The 20,559-nt window shown below is 52.5% G+C and overlaps 1 protein-coding gene across 1 annotated transcript in view; it reads right to left on the bottom strand.

Annotated features, from left to right (window-relative positions):
* Positions 1-2,643: 2,643 nt before the first annotated feature.
* Positions 2,644-20,559, bottom strand: part of ZNF366 (zinc finger protein 366) — an 85,495-nt gene continuing 67,579 nt past the window's right edge. The window contains exons 2-6 of the mRNA XM_038765805.1: positions 20,402-20,486; positions 17,734-19,022; positions 15,600-15,791; positions 6,372-6,546; positions 2,644-4,271 (exon numbers count right to left, since the gene is read on the bottom strand). Coding sequence (XP_038621733.1) covers positions 3,736-4,271; positions 6,372-6,546; positions 15,600-15,791; positions 17,734-19,022; positions 20,402-20,486 — 2,277 coding nt within the window. The 3' untranslated portion in view covers positions 2,644-3,735. The remainder of the gene's footprint in view (positions 4,272-6,371; positions 6,547-15,599; positions 15,792-17,733; positions 19,023-20,401; positions 20,487-20,559) is intronic.

Raw genomic sequence — 20,559 nt, 5'->3', positions numbered from 1 at the left:
CCTGCCCGACAAACTGGGGAAGGAGCAAGCCAACAGAGAGGATGAGCCTCCTGGGATCCCGAAGGTGGAAACCCTTGGTGTTCCCAAGACTTGACGAATCCCATGATACGGACAGTTACCTGACACCTCCCTCTTGTAAGGCTGAGTAAAGTGAAGCTGGAAATAGAAGCTGAATTCTCCTCCCCCCCGCCCACCTGCCCTGAAAAATGCCTTCGACTGTGCCAGTGAGAGGTAGTGGATCAGAATAGGCCCAGTCTCTCTGAGGCTTCTCTCTCCACCCTTCCTCTAAGCAGAGAAGGAACTCTGTGAGCCCTCCAGCCCCGTAGAGGCTGCAATAGCCAGACATCCATGGTCAGACCCCGGGTCAGCTCTGCCTGAAAGTTTCTGGACCCGGGCCACTTTTGGGTCGTGTTTCCGAGTGGCAGTTATCGAAGTTCCCCAAGAATCCGGGCCCCAGGCCTGTGGTCTGTTGCTCAAACACCAAGAGCGGTGGGGCAGTGGTTCAGGCTCTGTGAGAACCGAGGGTGGAGAATCCTGACCCGTGGCAGATGGCTTCTGGCACATTGGACCAGATTTTAGATGTTGGAGGCGAACAGAAAGTTCCTTGGAACCGGGGAGCATCTCTGTTGACTGCTCTTCTGTTGAACCCATTCTGTTCCCGTCGTCCCCTGATAAATCAGGAGGATGTCTGCCAAGAGTCCCAAGCTCAGGATCAGCCAAGATCTTGAGCCCACCACTACCACCTCATAAGAGGAAGAATTAGGGTATATGTTAAGTGCGTACTGTGTGCTAAGTCCTGGGGAAGATACAAGATGATCCTATCAGACACAGTCCCTGTCGCATCCTGGGATCCCCTTCTGAGAGAAAGGGAGAGCAGGAGTTTTATCCCCATTGTACATAGATTTTTTTTTTTTTTAGCTGTGGACAAGTCCACGATATCACGGAGCTTTCCAGTTAGGACTCGGGAGGCAAGCAAAGAAGAACAGGTGTTCAGGTCTAGGATTTAGGGAAGGCATTGTGGTGTAGTGTCAAAAGCGTGGTACTAAATGTGGAGGACCAGTGTTCCAGTCTCTGCTTGCCACTTGCTGTGTGACCTTGGGCAAGTGTTAATCACCACATGCCTCAGTTTCTCCATCTGTAATATGGGGATAATAATACCTGCGCCCCTTCCCACTCATCCCTCTCAGGAGAAGAGGAGATGGAGAAGAGTAATGTCAAATGCTGTGGCAATAAAAACACTAAATAGAACTAAAGTCTCTTATTCTCCCCTATTAGACTTGTAAGCGCTTTGAGGGCAAGGATTGTGTCTGTCGACTGTATTGTAGAATGCTTAGTATGATGCTCTGCACAATGTAAGCGCTCCACAAATGCCACTGACTGACTGATTGGCAACTGAGCATGGAAGGAAGATAACAGGAGGCTATAAAACAATGATTTTCGCTAACGAAGGCAGTGTGTCTCTGGTCTGCTGGTCCTTCCCCCCGCCCGCAAGGTATAGTTGCTGCCCCAAGGCCATGAGTCCCAGACTGGGTGGAAATGAGGAAAATTTACCACTCTCCCTCCCTCCAACCACTCACTGTTCCCTTGCCAGCTCCTGGGCCAAGCTAGTCCCGGAGCCCAGGGTAGAAATCTTGGGCCTCTCTCTGGGACTATAGCCCAACTCATCTCCCGACTTGGAGTCATGGAACCTGAACCAAAGGGAGAGTACTGGGCCCACTGAGAGCAATCCTCGGGCTTCTGGGAATCAGGAGATCTTAGTTCTAATTTGGGCTCTGCCGCAGGCCTGCTTTGGGACCTTGGGCAGGTCACGTCATCTTACTGGGCCTCAGTTTCCTCATCTGTTAAAGGGATAAGGTCCTGCCTTTCCTGCCTCTTGGGTGGTCAGCCCCATGTGGAAAGAGGACTAAGTCTGATTTGATGATTGTATATCTACCCCAGTCGCTCAACACAGTGTTTTGACATACAGTAAAGACTTCTAAAAGCCTTGATGTTAATTCTTCTTCCCAAGTGCTAGTGACCGAAGACAAGCTGGAGTTTGGATTTCAAGGCACAATTGTCTTTTCATGCCAGGCCTTAAAAACTCCAGCAATGGTATTTATTAAGCACTTATTGTGTGCCCAGCACTGGGGTCAATACCAGATAATCAGGTCAGACATACCAGATAATCAGACCGAACACAGTCCCTTTCACACGTGGGGCTCTAAGGCTAAGAGACTCACAGTCCCCGTTTTACAGATGAGAAGACTGAGGCCTAGAAAAATTAAATGACTTGTGCAGAGTCACCCAGGAGCCGGGTGGACAGAGTCAGGACTAGAACCCAGGGCTTCTAACTCCCGGTAGACCCCGCTGCTCCTCAGGAAGAGGAGCACTGCTCCTAGCTTGGACTCCAACTAGAAGAGATCAACTTTGCAGGCTCCTACCTGCCGGTTTATATAGCTATATTGTGTATATAGCTATAATTCTATTTATTCTGATGGTATTAACACCTGTCTACTTGTTTTGTTTTGTTGTCTGTCTCCCCCTTCTAGACTGCGAGCCCATTGTTGGGTAGGAACCATCCCTATATGTTGCCGATTTGTACTTCCCACACACTTAGTACAGTGTTCTGCACACAGTAGGTGCTCAATAAGTATGATTGAATGAACGAATGAATGAATGCCAGTGCCGCAGATGCAGCTAGCAAGGTCTTTCAGCTCCATCGGTGGTGGGGAGAGACTTTGGATAATGCTACAGGTGAACTCAGGTTGGATTCCTGGATGAGGCTTGGGCTGGGAAGTTTGGAAACCAACATGGGGGGGCCTCCAAAGAGGTATGTGGTAGGTCAATGATATTTATTGAGCACTTATTGCATGCGAAGCACTGTACTAAATGCTTGGGTGAGGACAATACACCAGAGTTGTTCAACGCTTTCCCTCTGGAGAGGCTTGCTGGCCCTCAAACTGAGCCTTAAAGCGCACAGAGGACTTGCGGGAATTCATCTCCCTCATTTCCAGGCCTTGTGCCACCTTGGACAACTCACTTCGTGTCTCTGGGCCTCAGTTTCCTAATCTCTAAAGTGGGGATTCAATGTCTGTCCTCCCTCCTGCTTAGATTGCGGACCCTACGGGGAACAGGGACCGAGTCTGATCCTATTAAGTTGTATCTACCCCAGAACTTAGAACAGTGCTTAACACGTAGCTTTAGCCAACATCATCATCAGAATAATAAAGTCCCTAGCGATATTCTGCTCTAGTTGAAAAATCGCCCACCACCCTCATGAAACCTCTAGCATCTTGCTGCTGTTTAATGTCCATTAGCAATCACACACCTCAACTGCTAATGCATTTAGACAAAGGGGGGTGGGAGGGAAAGGGTGCGTGTGTTTGTGTGTGTGTGTGTGTGTGACCAGAAAGAGAAAAATAAAAGCTTCTGTAACCCCTTCAGAGTCAGCTTACAATTATATATCCAGGGGAATGTATACAGCTTAGGATGTTTGAATAATAATGGAAGAAAGCGAAGAGGCTTTTCCCAAAGAGGCTTTTCCCCCAGATATAGGCCAGCACTGGCAGTAGTGAGCCAATGGAGAAATGGATGGGCATTCACTTTACCTTAATTTTTGTCTTTAATTGTTTATTGGGGTTCATCTTGAAGGCCTTCTTACAAACTCCCCGTCTCTAGCAAACGAGAACTTTTGCTGAAAGCAGAATCTGAATCTCCTAGTTCTCATTTTCCGGTCGAGATATGAAAACTGTCCATTTAGAGGCCCAGAAGCACAGCTTGTTTTTCCATTTTCCTCTCCAGCAATTCTTTCAGACTCTCATTCCTGTGCTTGAAGTAAAGGTAATCAGACAGAGAGTGGCCAAGTCTGGGGTCTGGAAACGGTCTGAAGCCCAGACAGTCGTCTTTGTGGGCACAGTTTCTCTCCTGGCTTCCCTCGGCCCTCTGACTCTCTTTCTCCTTCTGCTCGAAGCCGTGGCTCAGCCCCTGCTCCCTCTCCTGAAGGGAGGGGGCATCTCGGCGAGCTCGCCTCGCGCCTTTCCTCAGCAGGCCGCGGCGCCTGGAAAGGAGGTGGTGATGGTCGGGGGCCAACGGGCCCGGACTGTACCGCTCGCTCTCGGAGCAGTGGTCCTCGTCCTCCTCGGGGCATGAGCTGCCCTTGGCGCTCTCTCCGTCGGAATGAAACGCGACCCCCTTGGTGCGGGTTTTCTGGGAGAGGTCGAAGGGCTCCTCCTGCTCCAAGCTCCTCAGGGCTCCTGCGGTCTGGGTCGGGGCCCCCCTTCCCCTTCCGAGACCTGAAACAGCCAACACAGAGTTCGGGTCCAGAAGTCGGCCCTCCAGGCCGTTCCCACAGACCGGAGGGAGAGGGATGCCTCCCTAGAGAGGTGGACTGAATTGGGGACGGGTGCCACAGGGTCTCTTTCTCGTTCCTAGCCAAGATCTCCCCCTCAGTTGGGTTCTGATGTGGGCGATTCTGTCCACGGAGTGGGGAACCGCCAACACACAGGCTAACCTGTAGCATCATTAAAATAGGCAAAACCCTCTTAAGGCAAATTGCCCCTCCAGGGATCTGGCAGAGGTGCTAGTTTTTGTTGGGTTTTTTTGGTGTTTGTTAAGTGCTTACCCTGTGCCAGGCATTGTTCTAAGCGCTGGAGGAGATATAAGATAATAAGATTGGACACAGTCCATGTCGCACATGGGGCTCACAGTCTTAATCCCCATTTTACAGGAGTCAACCGAGTCACAGAGGGAGTGAAATGACTGCCCAAGGTCACAAAGCAGACCCCCCCAGCACATAGTACAGTGCCTGGCATATAGTAAGCACTTAACAAATGCCCTCATCGTTATTATTATTATCAATAGAGGGGCAGTCCACATTTTCTTGGAAGTGGCCTGCATGGCTCCCTCAATGATCACCTGTTTGAGCTCCCCGGCATTGCTGGATAACAAGTGGGGAGAGTCATGATGGACGTTTTCCTCTCCTCTCAGGCCGAGCGAGCCCAAGGACAGGGGCTCTGTGACTGGGCAATAACTCAGGTCCACAGTATGGAGGAAATCGTGTTTGTGAGGTTGGCCGGCCTCAGAGGAGAGCTGGGAGATTTGAGAGGAGCGAGGGTGAGCTCGTCCGATTTTTCTCAGAGACGTGGACCTCCCGCCTCTCCCACTGTGTGGTGGCGGAGGAAGTGGCTTGTTGGAAAGAGAGTGGGATTGTCTGCACTGTGGGTCACCCCACGGGCTCCAACTGCTCTTGGCACTCACGACACAGGACTGAGGGCGGTCAGGATTTGCAGGCCTTCTCGGGCCGGGGGCTGGGCGGGGGTGGGGATTGGCCGATCCCCAAACTAGAGACCTCCTGAACCTCCTGTTTGGGCTCCCTCTCCATGCCCAGTCCTCCAAGTCAAGCCTAATCAATCCGTCATCAGCCTAGATCCCTCCAGCCCTTTCTGTGGAGCCAGTGGAAAGAACACCGCTCTGGGAATCGGAAGACCCGAGTTCTAGTTCCGCCTCTACCTGTAGCTCGCCAAAGCAAGTAAAGGTGTGAAAAGGGGCGGTGCCCCTGCCCGCCTACTCATTCGTGGCACTCCATGCCCGAGCAGGACTATGCCCGGAGAGGAAGCGAGGTGCGAGTGGCACCATACGAGCCGCGGGCACTATAATCGATTCCTCCACATGGATCCTCGGGCCTGACACTCCTCCATAGCTCCTGTTGGGAGACTCCATCATCCTGCCTCTCCCATAGTCACCCAGGGTCCCGGGACTCATCCAGCCTGATACAGCTTTACCAGACTTGTTTTTTCCCCATCTCTCTCGCCACTGGCTCAAGCTGCTTGAGCTTTGGACCTCCTCCCCCCAGTCAGTCAATCGGTGGCATTTCCCGATCACTTACAATGTGCAGAGCACTGTACAAAGTGCTTGGGAGAGTCATTCATTCATTCATTCATTCAATCGTATTTATTGAGTGCTTACTGTGTGCAGAGCACTGTACTAAGCGCTTGGGAAGTCCAAGTTGGCAACATATAGAGACGGTCCCTACCCGACAGTGGGCTCACAGTCTAGAAGGGGGAGACGGACAACAAAACAAAACATATTAACAAAATAAAATAAATAGAATAAATATGTACAGATAAAATAAATAAATAGAGTAATAAATACGTACAAACATATGTACATATATACAGGTGCTGTGGGGAGGGGAAGGAGGTAAGGCGGGAGGAGGGGGAGAGGAAGGAGGGGGTTCAGTCAACTAGAGTCACGTTCCCTGCCCACAGCAAGCTTACAGTCTGGAATGGACTGGTCAACCCCTTACTTGGGGCATGGAGAAAGCCGCGTAGAAAATGGTGGCGGGCCCTTGGAGGGATCCGTCTCCCTCCCGCTGTGGGGTACTGTGATCTCACCTGGAGAATGAAACACTTTGTCCAGGACACCATGCTTGACCTTCATGTGGCGCGTCAGGTTACCCTTGAGGGTGAATTTGCTCGGGCAGTAGAGGCACTTGAATGGTTTGCTGTCCGAGTGCAGATGCATGTGGCCCATCAGGTTGTGCATTCGGTTGAACTCCTTTCCGCACAACTGCCAGAGACACACACAGGGAAAAAACATGGTGTATCAATCAACCCATCTGGCGGATTTCTCCAGGGCCTACTGTGGGCAGAGCGCTGCACCGCTCAACATTTGGGAGAGTCCAACTGAGTCAGGAGACACCATCCCTGCCCTTAAGGAACTTGCAATCTAGTAGGGGACACGGACACTAAAATAAAGTACAGGTAGGGGGAGAAATGGAAGAGTTTAAAGGTGTATGCCTAAGTAGCTTTTGTGTGTCTGCGCGCGGGGCACAAAGTGCACCCTCGGCCCGGGGAAGGTCAGGAAAGGGAAACACAACCCCAGCTCAGTTTGCGGTGAGAGTTGTCACCCGAACGACTTTGACTTGTTGAATCTGGTCACTTTAAACTGCGTCAAAGTGGCAAGATTCACAGCAGAATGAGGTGAGGGTGGAGAGGGGAGATTTTGTTCTGAGGTGGAACTAGGAGAACTTTTGGAGGCGGAAGTTGGGAGTATGGGTTCGTGATATATATTAAGTGTTTATTATGGGCCAAGAACTATGCTAAGCACTAGAATAGGTGCAAAATAGATCAGACATGGTCCCCATTTTACCCAAGACCAGTGGCAGATCTGGGATTAGAACTTGGGTCTCCTGACTCCCAGTCTCCAAATCTTTCCACTAAACCACCTGCCACGGCCATCATGCCACGCTACGTCCCCTGGCTCCATTCTGAAGAGGGCTGGCTCTACTTCTCCCTAAGCCGAGTATGGTGGGGAAGCTAAAATTAAATCAGCAAGGTAAGGTAGGAGGGGGTGGACTGATTGAGGGCTTTACAGCCAGTGGGGGAGTCGTTTCTGTCTGATGAAGATATGGATGGGAAACCACTGGAGGGTCTTGAGGACTGGAGGGTCCCTTGTAGTCCCCATCCCCCCCCCCCCCCCCAGCACAGCTCTTTGTTGGCTTATTGTTGAAATGTACTCTCCCAAGCCCTTAGTACAGTGCTCTGCACACAGTAAGCGCTCAGTAAATGCAACTGAATGAATGAATGAGGGATGTAGAATTAATGTTTATTTAAAAAAATTATCCGGGAAGCAGAGTGAAGTATGGGAGCAGGGAAAGACGGGATGCGGGGACACTGGCGAGGAGGCTGCTGCATTAGTCAAGGTGGGATAGGATAAGTGTTTAGTACAGTGCTCTGTGCACAGTAAGTGCTCAATAAATACGACAATGAATGAATGAATGTTTGGATCGGTTTTGGATGGAGCAGAAAGCTGATTTTAGCGATGTGAAGCTATAACTGACGGACTGAGTACATGCATTGAATGGGAGAAATGAATTGAAGCTTTTCCCCAGCCCGACTTCTCCATTACAGTTCAGATTTGCCTAAAATCAAGGCGACCCAAGCAGCTGCCTTGAAGGTGCCATTCCCCGCCCTCCCACTCGCCTTTCCCCACCCCCTGTCAGTTCTGCTTCAAGTGCAGCAGCTCTACAGTAACCGAAAGCAATAAGCTCTGGTGGTTTTCATTCTAGATCCTGCTAGCCCTCAAAAAGCTTCCAATCTAGTGGCCAGAGGGAGACCCTTCGTCTGAACTAGAACTGGAATCCTGGTGCCCGAGACTGGGCTCTGAGCAGGGTTAGTTGGCCCCACCACTGTGTTCGCCCGGTAGCGGGTGGTGTTTTGCCCTCCTCCGGACTGGGGCTCATTCTGAACACCTCCCTTGCACAGGCACAGCTAGACTGGAAGCTCATTTTGGGCAGGGATAATGGCTGCCAATTTGTTTGTAGTGTATTCTCCCATGCACTTAGTACAGTGGCCTGTACCTACTCTCCTCTCCAACTTAGCCCTTACACTTCCCTCCTCTAATGCCAAACTTCTCACCATACCTCGATCTCATCCATGTCACCGCTGACCTCTCCCCCATGTCCTGCTTCTGGCCGGGAATGCCCTCCTTCTTCATATCCAACAGACAGTTACTCTCCCCACCTTCAAAACGTTATTGAAGGCACATCTCCTTTAAGAGGTCTTCCCTGACTAAGCCCTCCTTCTTCTTCTTTCACTCCCTTCCGCGCTGCCTTGACTTGCTCCCTTAATTCTTCTCCCATCCCATCCCCACGGCACTTATCTGCGTATCTGTGATTTTATTTAATAATATTAATGTCTGTCTCCCTCTTTAGGCTGTTCGCTCGTTGTGGGCAGGGAACGTGTATATTGTAAAATCTGAAGGTCTTAGTATGGTGTTCTGCACACAGGAAGTGCTCAATACAATACAATCGACTGGTCTTCATACAGTGAGTGCTCAATAAATACAATTAATTGATCTACAAGTATATCATTTGAAAAATAGTTATCAAAGTGACTTGGAAATTATGGCCATGCTTTTCTGAGGCCAGAAAGCCAAGGTGAATGAAGTGGCAGAGATGATATTTATCGGGCACCTTCAGAGTGCGGCTTATTGCACTGAGCGGTTAGGAAAGGGACGCACAAGGCACAGCCCCAGTGGACAAGGAGCTTACACTCTTTGGGGAACAAAGGCCAAAGGATTAGGAAGAAGAATGAGAATCTACCCCCTCAGGGAAGTGATCTGCTCTGGTTTCTTCTAGAGTCCAAGGGGAACAGAGTTCCTTGTGCCCAGCTCCGCCGAGCTCAACTCTGTCATTAATATGGATGGTATGAATTCAGTGCTGTCTATCAATCCTGGGGTAGGTACAAGATAATCAGATAAAAATAACAATAATAATAATGATGGCATTTGGTAAGCGCTTACTATGTGCAAAGCACCGTTCTAAGCGCTGGGGGAATACAAGGTGATCACGTTGTCCCACGTGGGGCTCACAGTCTTAATCCCCATTTTACAGATGAGGGAACTGAGGCTCAGAGGAGTTAAGTGACTTGCCCAAGGTCACGCAGCAGACACGTGGGGAAGCCGGGATTAGAACCCGTGACCTCTGACTCCCAAGCCCGTGCTCTTTCCACTGAGCCACGCTGCTTCTCAGCCACGCTGCTTGGTCCTACTTAAGTGCTTGCTATGTGCCAACCGCTATTCTAAGTGCTGGGATGGATACAAGATTATCAGGTTGGACACAGTCCCTGTCTCATGTAGGGCTCACAGTCTGGGTAGGAAGAAGTACGATTTAATCCCCATTTTATAGATGAGGAAACTGAGGCACAGAACAGTGAAGTGATCTGCCCATGGTCATGGAGCAGACCAGTGGCGGAGCTGGGATTTGAACCCAGGGCCTCTGATTCTCGGGCCTGTGCTCTATCTACTAGGCCAAATCTAGAATGTGTGCTCCCTGTGGGCAGGGAATGGGTGATTTGCTTCTGTTGTCCCCTTCCAGGTGCTTAGAACAGCACATTCTACTCAGAAGGCGCTCAGCTAGTACTATTACTACTTCTCTTTGGCACCTAGGGGTTTCGCTCTCTCAGACATTCATCTCCAAGCCCATCTTCTCCCTGCATTAGGTTTGTGCGGATCATTTGGCCCCGGCCCTTGGAATGCAGCATAGCCTAGTGGGTGGAGCACGGGGCTGGGAGTCAGAAGGGCCCGAGTTCTAATCCTGGCTCTGCCACTTGTCTGTTGTGTGACCTTGGGCAAGTCACTTCACTTCTCTATCCCTCAATTACCTCATCTGTAAAATGGGGATTGAGACTGTGAGCCCCGCATGGGACAGGGACTGCATCCAACTGGCTTTGCTTGTATCCACCCCAGCACTTAGTACAGTCTATGGCACATAATAAGTGGCTTTGCTTGTATCCACCCCAGCACTCAGTACGGTCTATGGCACATAATAAGTGGCTTTGCTTGTATCCACCCCAGCACTCAGTACAGTCTATGGCACATAATAAGTGCTCAACGGATACCACAATAATAATAATAATATAATAATGGGAATCTGCAGACAGAACTGGCCATGGGGTGGGGACATTCTCCTGGGGACAATTGCCTTGAGGGTGCCAATCTCCCCACACCCCAGAATTACTCATCTCCGTGGGCATGGGCTGGCCACACAGTCTAGGGACACAGTGCTCTAGTCTTCCAGACTGTGAGCCCACTGTTGGGTAGGGACCGTCTCTCTATGTTGCCAACTTGTACTTCCCAAGTGATTAGTACAGTGCTCTGCAGACAGTAAGCACTCAATAAATACGATTGATTGATTGATTGCTTCGCCCAGGCCTAAGGGAGCCCCGGCCCCTTGTCTCCCGGATTTTACGCCGGCTCAGGCAGGTGCTGACAGCACCCAGCAACCCCTGAAAGACTTGGGACCGGCTGCCCTGGAAGGAGGAGGGCCATGAGGGATGATTTGGAAATGTAGGGGATGCAGGAAGGGGAAAGGAGGCAGCGGGGCCTAGCGGAAAGAGTCGGAGCACCCAGATTGCTGCCGCTCTGGGCCCCTGAGCAAGTTGGTCTCTGGGACTCTGTTATCTCCCTGGAAAAAGAGACTGAAATACCAATTCTCCCTCCCTGTGGGGGTCAGGGGCTGTTGAAGCAGGTCAGTTCGGATCTATCCTGGCACCGAGCGAGTAGTAATTACTTAATTATTACCAGCTCCAGAGTGCCCGGGTGAGGCAGAGATTTCCCAAAGAAGCCAGCCCCCAGTCTTCTTGGCTAGGAGAAAAAGGGCTAGGAGAATTGCATCCTGCAGGGTGGGGAGAAGAGTCCGGTGCTGTACTCTCCTTCCCTCGCATTCTTTTCTTTCCCTTTTTTTTTTTTTTAATAAAAAGGGTGTTCCTTTCCTCCGAGGGGGAGAGAGGGAGGGAGGGACAGAGAGGGACTGTAAACTGTCCAAAAGGACCGTGAGAAAACAGGAAGCTTTGAAAAGTACAAGAGAAAGCAAGATGGAATCTATTTGCAGGCGGGCCCCCTGGGACGCGGGAAGCATTGTTCAGCCGGCCGTTCCTCCGGCTATATCCTTCCTTCTGTTCAGGAGGCGCTGGCTGCCAGAAGGCGGCTATCTGGTCACCGCTTTAACCCCCGGCCGTCCGCCGGGGCAGCCTGACCGGTCCACACCGTCCCCGGGGATGCGGGCGTGAGGCTACCAACACCCCCGCCTGCCCAGCCGCACCCTGGGCTGGCATCGCATGCTCCCAGGAGCGGAGCCGGCCCTAGTCGGTCCACGCCGGACCACGCCGGGCCACAGATGACCCATGACTCATGGCTTTGGCAGCTCCCGGCTTTACCCATCTCGAAGGAGGCCGTGTCCCGGAAACTCTGGATGGCCCCTCCATGGTGGCAGCTGGCTCTCTGCTATTGGGAAGGCAGCTGCAGCTCCTGCCGGGCTGGCCCGGGATCTGGGGAGCCCATTCCGGGCCCTGGAAGCCCGGATCACATGCCCGGGCCCCTTGCTCGGTGACTGGTTAGCCAGCCCCAGGGACTGGGACCCAGAGCCGGAGCCGACGGCCCAAGGACCAGAGGAGCCAGGAACCCTTTTGCGGAAACAACAAGAGTGACCGCCTCGCGGCTCTTTCCCATCCATAACTTTCCATCCCATTGTTCGCGAGTGGTCCCGTGGGGAATAAATGGCTCCCTGACCAGATGTTTCCCCTGTGGAGGGAATGGCCTGGAGCTGCAGCAGAAGGGATTTAGGTTAGACTGAAGCAAGAACTTCCTGAAGGAAGGACTTGGTGATGCGTCACTAAGCGAGATTGTGGTCTTGTCTTAGCTAAGCACAGGCAGCTGATTATCTGGGGTGGTGAAAGAGCAGGCCCGCCTGGAGGCGGGGGAATGGAATTCGTGACCACTGGATTCTCAGTTTCCTCATGAGGTGAATTAATTTTGCTTAGGCGACAGGGCCCAGCTGGACGAATTGGCTTCTCTCAGGACCCTGGCTTAGCCGTGCAAGTCAGCTCCTCATCAGGGTGGTCTTTCAGGGTGAGAGAGCAGGCCAACTAACTCTCTGCCTCCACATTTAACCCCTTCTCTTCTGCCCTCCAGCTCCCCGGGGACCCTCCTTCGTGTCTGGTTCTCCTCTTTCCTTCCTTCCTTCATTCAGTCATATTTATTGAGCGCTAACTGTGTGCAGAGCACTGTACTAAGTGCTTGGAAAGTACAGTTCGGCAACATATAGAGACAGTCCCTGCCCAACAACAGGCTCCTCCCAGTCTATAAGGGGGAGGCAAACAGCAAAACAGAACAAGTAGACAGGTGTCAATAGCACCAAAATGAACAGAATTATAGATATATGCACATCATCAATAAAATAAATGGAGTAATAAATATGTACAAATATACACAAGTGCTGTGGGGAGGGGAAAGCGGTAAGGCAGAGGGAGGGAGTGGGGGCCCTGGGGAGGGGAGGAGGGAAGGATATGTGGAGGCGGGGGCTCAGTCTGGGAAGGCCTCCTGGAGGAGATGAGCTCTCAGTAGGGCTTTGAAGGGAGGAAGAGAGCTAGTTTGGCGGATCTGTGGAGGGAGGGCATTCCAAGCCAGAGGTAGGATGTGGCCCAGGGGTGGATGGCAGGATGGGTGAGAACGAGGCCCAGTGAGGAGGTTAGTGGCAGCAGAGGAGCGGAGTGTGCGGGCTGGGCTGGAGAAGGAGAGAAGGGAGGTGAGGTAGCAGGGGGCGAGGTGATGGAGAGCTTTGAAGCCAATAGTGAGGAGTTTTTGCTTCATGTGAAGGTTGATAGGCAACCACCGGAGATTTTTGAGAAAGGGGAGTGACATGCCCAGAGTGTTTCTGCAATAGGACTGTGGTAGGGAGGTCAATTATCCAGGTTGGTTCTGGGCAGTCAGTCTGGTTTTCAGGTAATCAGTCCACTGCCTGGCATGGAGACATTCTGGACATCTTTATGTCCAGTCTTTTTATTTTAAATACCCGGCCTTTAACAAAGCAAACCGGGACTGAATCAGTCCAGCAGGACTGGGGCAGCTTCCGCACTTGCGTGCAGCAAAGGCTGTGGTATACAAGCTCTTGGCCGGGCCCGTGTCTCAAGCAGAGAAGCCAGGCTCATGCCAAGAGAAGATATACACCTGGATTAGCTTCCTAAGTGGCATCCCCCTGTTGCCGGAGCAATCGTTCCCCCTCTTATTCCTGAGGGACCTGGGGGGCACATAGGGCGGAGGCTGGAGCCCATCACCCTGGACTTCATCTACAGGAAGTACCCAGCCGACTCTTTATTCTCTGTGGCTGTCGGTTTACCCAGTCTGTGGATTACTGGATCCCCCCCCCTTTCCTCAGTCAACCAATCATTAGTATTTACTGAATGCTTACTGTGTGCAGAGCACTGTACTAAACACTCGGGAGAGGACAACACAATGGAGCCGGTAGACGAAAACCCTGCCATTGCTGCATTCCCCTTTCCACACTCTCGATGGAAACAGGGAGCCGGGAAATCAAACGAACGAAACACAGATGGTCAGTTGTCCCTTTAGTGAGCAGTTCTAGGTTAAGTTTGGATCAGAGAAAAGGGTGAAGCTAATGGCTAATGGAGCCAGTCTCCCCACCCTCAAGAAAAGCAGCATGGCTCAGTGGCAAGAGCACAGGCTTTGGAGTCAGAGGTCATGGGTTCAAATCCCGCCTCTGCCAATTGTCAGCTGTGTGGCTTTGGGCAAGTCACAGCACCTCTCTGTGCCTCAGTTCCCTCATCTGTAAAATGGGGATTAAGACTGTGAGTCCCCCATGGGACAACCTGATCACCTTGTAACCTCCCCAGTGCTTAGAACAGTGCTTTGCACATAGTAAGCGCTTAATAAATGCCATCATTATTATTATTATTCCCGCCAACTAGGCTCCTGCTGGGGTGGAAGTCAGGGCCTGCCCCTTGTAGTCCTGTTTTCAAGGTTGAAGTTATTCTTACCAGGTCCTTCAAAGACAATTTACGTAGTCACAAAGAAGGGCCCTGGCCTTCCAGGAAAATGCACTTAAGGAAAGGAACCCTGGAAAACAATTCGGACCATCTCATTTTCCTCTTCCTCCTGCCACTTCTGTTGGTAATTATACCTGCAGGAGCACTCTTCGGTCAAAGGGCGCAAACACAGTCAATCCTTACTAATCAATCAATCAATCAATCGTATTTATTGGGCACTTACTGTGTGCAGAGCAGTGTACTAAGCACTTGGGAAGTACAAGTACAAGTTACTACTCTCCCTTCCTCCTTTCCTCCCACCAAATTCTCGGTGCTGGCACCAAGCTGACCAAAGAGCCCAGTTTAAGCCAGGCAGCCGCAAACCGGAGGGCCGGGCCCTACCTCTCCCACTGTGTTCCCTGGAACACGAACGAACGTGATCCCAAGGCGGAAAATGAAGAGTCCGCTGAACTGTACCTGCCACTGGGAGAGGTCATGGAGGGGAGGCGGAAGGGAAGAGGAGGCTGGGGAAGAAGCCAGGAAAGGGCAGATCCCAACACCAAACCCCAACCCGATGGGTCTGGAGCTTTCCGTTCATTGGAAAGGTTAGGGCTCACTCTGGGCAAACAGGCCAACTGAGCCATCCAGCTCAGAGCTATGACAGCGATGTGGGGTGGACGAAGAAGTGAACGGTGGCCCCAATTCGCTGCTTTTCTCACCATTCTGCTCTTGCCCCCCTCCCTCATTTCTCTCCGTTATTCCTATTTTTCACTCCCTGTTTGTCTCCCGCACGAGATTGACAGCTCTTGGATGGCAGGAATCGCACCTAACTCTCTTATACTATCCCAAGTTCTCAGTTCAGTTTTCTGCATCCAGTAAGCACTCAATAAGTACTACGGATGGATGGATTCATTCTCTCCTTTACCCCTCAACACCCTACTTTGACTAGAACTTGTCTAGACTGTAAACGCGTTGTTCGTTGAGTTGTATTTATTGAGTGCTCACTGTGTGCAGAGCACTGCAACTAAGCGCTGGGGAGAGTGCAGTATAACAACAAAGAGACACATTCCCATTGTGGGCAGGGAACGTATCTACCAACTCTGTTCTGTCGTACTCTACCGAGCACTTGGGCCGGTGCTGTCCTCACAGTAAGCGCTCAATAGCTAGGACGGATGGATCGATCGATTGGGGCCGTGACTGTCGCCCCTCCCGGGCCCCTGCCCTCCCGTAGCATCCCCCTCCCTGTGCGTGGGATCTGGCCTGCCCGGTTGGACTCGGAAGGGCACCCAGGCCGCTCACCTTGCACTTGAAAGGCTTGACGTCGGAGTGGACGATCATGTGGGCCTTCAGGGTCTGCTTCTGCACGAAGCTCTTGAAGCAGAGGTGACACTGGTAGGCTCGGATATTGGTGTGGATCAGGACGTGTCTCTTCATATTGGCGAGCAGCGTGAACTCCCGGCCACAGATCCCACATTTGTGCTCCTTCACACCCTGCAGGGAGGAGAGAGGGAAGAGACGGAGGGGTCGAGACCCTCGCTCTCTCTTTTAGCCAACAGCCAACAGGAAAACCTCAACGATGAAAACTCTTTATCACCTGCTGGGGCCTTTTCTAATTAATATTCACTGTGGTATTTGTTAAGGGCTTACTCTACGCTATAAAAGAGCTGGGGTGTACGCTTGTGGGCAGAGAATGTGTCGGATTGTTGTGTTGTAATAGTAATAACAATTATGGTTTTTGTTAAGCATTTACTATGTGGCGGGCACTCTTCTAAGCACTGGGTTAGATGCAAGGTGATCAGATTGTCCCACGTGGGGCCCACAGTATTAATCCCCATTTTACAGACAAGGGAACTGAGGCACAGAGAATAATAATGATGATGATGGTATTTGTTAAGCGCTTACTATGTGCGAAGCACTGTTCTGAGCTCTGGGGGAGATACAAGGTGATCAGGTTGTCCCACGTGGGGCTTGCAGTCTTAATCCCTATTTTCCAGATGAGGTCACTGAGGCCCAGAGAAGTGAAGTGACTTGCCCAAAATCCCACAGCTGACAAGTGAGGGCATTTTAGGCCAGAGACAGGATATGGGCGAGAGGTCGGTGGCAAAATAAATGAGATTGAGGCGCAGTGAGAAGGTTAGCATTAGTGGAGAAAAGTGTGTGGGCTGCGCTCAATAAATATGACTGAATGAATGATGCTCTGGACGCCTGTCTACTTAATGATGGGATTTATTAAGCGCTTACTATGTTCTAAGCACTGGGGAGTTTACAAGGTGATCAGGTTGTCCCACGGGGGCTCACAGTCTTAATCCCCATTTTACAGATGAGGTAACTGAGGCCCAGAGGAGTTAAGTGACTTGCCCAAAGTCACACAGCTGACAAGTGGCGGAGCTGGGATTTGAACCGATGACCTCTGACTCCAAAGCCCGGGCTCTTTCCACTGAGCCACGCTGCTTCTCGTTTTGTTTTGTACTTGTTTTGTTTAGTCGTCCGTCTCCCCCTTCTAGACCGTGAGCCTGTTGTTGGGTAGGAATTATCTCTATCTGTTGCCAATTTGTGCTTGGGAAGCACTTAGTACAGTGCTCTGCACACAGGAAGTGCTCAATAAATATGATTAAATGAATGAATGATGCTGTTGATGTCTATCTACTTGTTTGGTCGTCCATCTCCCCCTTCTAGACTGTGAGCCCATTGTTGGGTAGGGATTGTCTCTATCTGTTGCTGACTTGTACTTCCCAAGCACTTAATACAGTGCTCTGCACACAGCAAGTGCTCAATAAATATGACTGATTGAATGAATGAATGACTATAGCTACATATAGCTATAATTCTATTTGTTCTGACGATTTTCACACCTGTCTCCATGTTTTGTTTTGTTGTCTGTCTCCCCCTTCTAGACCGTGGGCCCGTTGTTGGGCAGGGACCGTCTCTATATGTTTCCGACTTGTCCTTCCCAAGCTCTTAGTCCAGTGCTCTACACACAGTAAGCGCTCAATAAATACAATTGAATGAATGAATGAAGTGGCAGAGCCAGGATTTGAACCCCGACCCCCAACTCTTCCTGCAGAGCCAGGCTGCTCCATCTGCTCCATTAGAAGCAGCGTGGCTCAGCGGAAAGAGCACGGGCTTTGGAGCCAGAGTTCATGGGTTCGAATCCCAGCTCCGCCGCACATCTGCTGTGTGACCTTGGGCAAGTCACTTAACTTTTCTGAGCCTCAGTTACCTCATCTGTAGAATGAGGATTAAGACTGTGAGCCCCACGTGGGACAACCTGATCACCTTGTATCCCCCCAGCGCTTAGAACCATAGAAAGCGCTTAACACATGCCATTATTATTATTATTATCTGCGCTGGCCTCTCTCCCTGCGGCCCTGCCGCCTTCTCCCCGCCTTTCGGTCCCCGGTTCCGGTTCCGCCCCGGCCCCGGCCAGCCCTACCTTGTGGGTGAGGGAGTGCTGCTTGAGGTGGTGCGGCTGGACGAACTCCATGCCGCACTCTGAGCAGATGTGCGGGCGGATGTCCTTGTGCTTCATCATGTGGTTCTGCAGCTGGCTGGGGTACTGGAAGGCCTTGGGGCACTCACCGCAGCGGTACTGGACGGGCCCGCGGTGCGCGGTCAGGTGGCGCTTCAGCTGGGCCAGCGTGGGGAAGTCCAGCCCGCACTCGACGCAGACGTGGCAGCGCCCGGCCTCGTGCTTGGCCTCGTGGGCCCGGAGCTCGCTGGGGTAGGCGAAGCCGCGGCCGCAGACGCGGCAGCTGTGCGGCTTGACGTCGCTGTGCTGCATCATGTGCCGCTTGAGGTGGCTGGTCTGCGTGAAGGCCTTGAGGCACACCTGGCACTTGTGGGGCCGCGTGCCCTGGTGGGTCAGCAGGTGCGTGTGCAGGTGGCTGAGCTGCTTGAAGAGCTTGCCGCAGCGGGCGCAGGCGTGGGGCTTCACCCCGCTGTGGCCCAGGATGTGGGTCACCAGGTTGTACTTGGAGGTGTAGGACTTGGCGCACGTGGGGCACTGCCAGCGCTTCTGCTCGCCGCCCACGTCCACGTAGTAGCTGTCGTCGATCCGGACGTTGACGTCCACCCGCTCCACCTGGGGCCCGCCCTCGGCCCCGGCCCTCGGGGGCCCCGGCCGGGCCGGGCCCTGGGGCGGCTGCGGGGGCCGGCCCGCGGGGCGGTTGGGAGCCGGGAAGGGGAGCACCAGGCCGCGGGGGGCCTGGGGGTAGTAGGGGAAGGGGAGGACGGGCAGGAAGGGAGGCGGGGGCCACGGGGCCCCGGGCTGGACCGGCTCCCGTTTGACCGGCTGGCCCCCGAAGCGCTCCAGGGTGCGGTAGAACTGGAAGCCAACATTACACAGGTCGATCATCTGGGATGGGGGTTTGGGGGGCTGGGGTCGGGCCAGCGGGGCCAGAAAGGCCGGGGCAGGTGGTGGGCGCAGCGGGGGCGGGTGGACAGGTGGGGCCTCGGCCGCGGGGCCCCCGGATGGCATCTTGCTGGGCACACTCTTCCGTTTCCGGGACCCGCCGGGATCCCCCGGCGGAGCATCGTACCGGAATTGGGAGAAGGGGGCTCCCAAGCTTTCTGGGAAGGCCTCCCTCGGTGGGGGCTTCGTCCTGGGACTCCCCGACGGCGGGCCGGGAGGGAAGGCGGCGGGCGGCGGCAGCCTCGTGCTCATGTTGAAACACACCTCTTCCTTGACCGTTTGGATTTCCTCCTGCATCTTGGGCAGTTTCCCTTCAGAGAGAGAGAGAGACTCATTCCGGGCTGCGCCCGTGGGCCCCGTAGGCAGCACCGGCCCTGAGCAGCATCCCCCTACCCCCCGACCCATCTCTCTAACTCGGGAGGAGAATAAAGTGTCACGCTACAGAAGGGCTGAATGAATGCCAGAAGGATCCCCAGGCCCAGGGCGGGAGTCCCGAGGGCATTCCTTAGCAGCCAGTCTTCACCTGGCCGCCGAGACAGCCAATAGTTCGGCGGATAGTATTTACTGGGCAAGTTCCAAGTCTATTTCCACGTACCAACGGGGCACAAGGTGGCGAGTCAAATGTCTCAAGCTAGAAAACTTCCCGAGGCACCGCTCATCCTCTTCCTCCGATAATAATACTACCAATAATGCTAATAATCATTGTCTTTGTTAGGCACCTAGTATGTGCCAAACACTGGACTAAACGCTGGGGTAGATACAAGATAATCAGGGTGGACGCAGTCCTTGGCCCACATTGAGTTCTTGGTCTAAGAGGCAGGAAGAATGGGTACTTAGACCCTGTTTTACAAATGAGAAAGCAGAGGCCCAGAAAAGTTAGATGACTTGCCCAAGTTCCCACAGCAAGCGAGTGATGGAGTGAGGATTAGAACCCAGGTCCTTCTGATTCCCAGGCCCTCCTCCAGTTGGGTTGCCCAACCTGGCAGATACAAGCCCAGTTTTGTGTAGCTTTGGCAAAGCCTGAACTTTGGATGGCACAGTGGCATCTGCCTGTGCCGAACACTGTGATGGACAACCCTAGAGACTGAGGGCAGTCCAGGGTGAGAAAGGCCTAGATTGGGCTTTCGTTCATTCATTCAATCGCATTTATTGAGCGCTTACCAAGGGCAGAGCACTGTACTAAGCACTTGGGAGAGTACAGTACGACAATAAACGACACATTCCCTGCCCAGAATGAGCTTACAGTCCAGATGGGGGGAGACAGATATCAGTACAAATAAATAAATTACAGATATGTGCTTTGGGTCTGGGAAGGGGGAAGAACAAAGGGAGCAAGGCAGGGAGATGGAGAAGGGAGTGGGAGAAGAGGAAAGGGGGGCTTAGTGTGGGAAGGCCTCTTGGAGGAGATGTGCCTTTAATAAGGCTTTGAAGCGGGGAGAGAAGTCATCTATCGCATTTGAGGAGGGAGGCAGGACGTGGGCTAGGAGTCGGAGGTGAGATAGGCAAGGTGGAGGCACAGTGAGAAGGCTTGCCCTGGCCGTGAACGACAAAGGCAGGGGAGAAGAAAGTGGGGAAGATAGTGGCTCCACTCATCTTCGGAGCTGACTGTGGTTCCCCCCGCCTTCTCCTTAGGGCTCATTGGAGGTAGGGCCAGGGAGACAGGGAAACCTGGAGCAAGACCATTACTCACCTTGGTCAGGCTCCAAAATTCCCGAGCTCTGAATCTGAATCTTCCCTCTGATCCTTGACCAGTTGGCCGGCCCTGGCACACTCATCTATCAAACAGACGATGGTGGGGGGAGAGGGGCACACAGAAAAGAATGATTAAACTGTGGCCAAAAAAATAAA

The sequence above is a fragment of the Tachyglossus aculeatus genome, chromosome 23, assembly GCF_015852505.1.
Source record: "Tachyglossus aculeatus isolate mTacAcu1 chromosome 23, mTacAcu1.pri, whole genome shotgun sequence".
Taxonomy (NCBI): Eukaryota; Metazoa; Chordata; class Mammalia; order Monotremata; family Tachyglossidae; genus Tachyglossus; species Tachyglossus aculeatus.
This window is presented reverse-complemented; position numbering and strand designations above follow the sequence as displayed.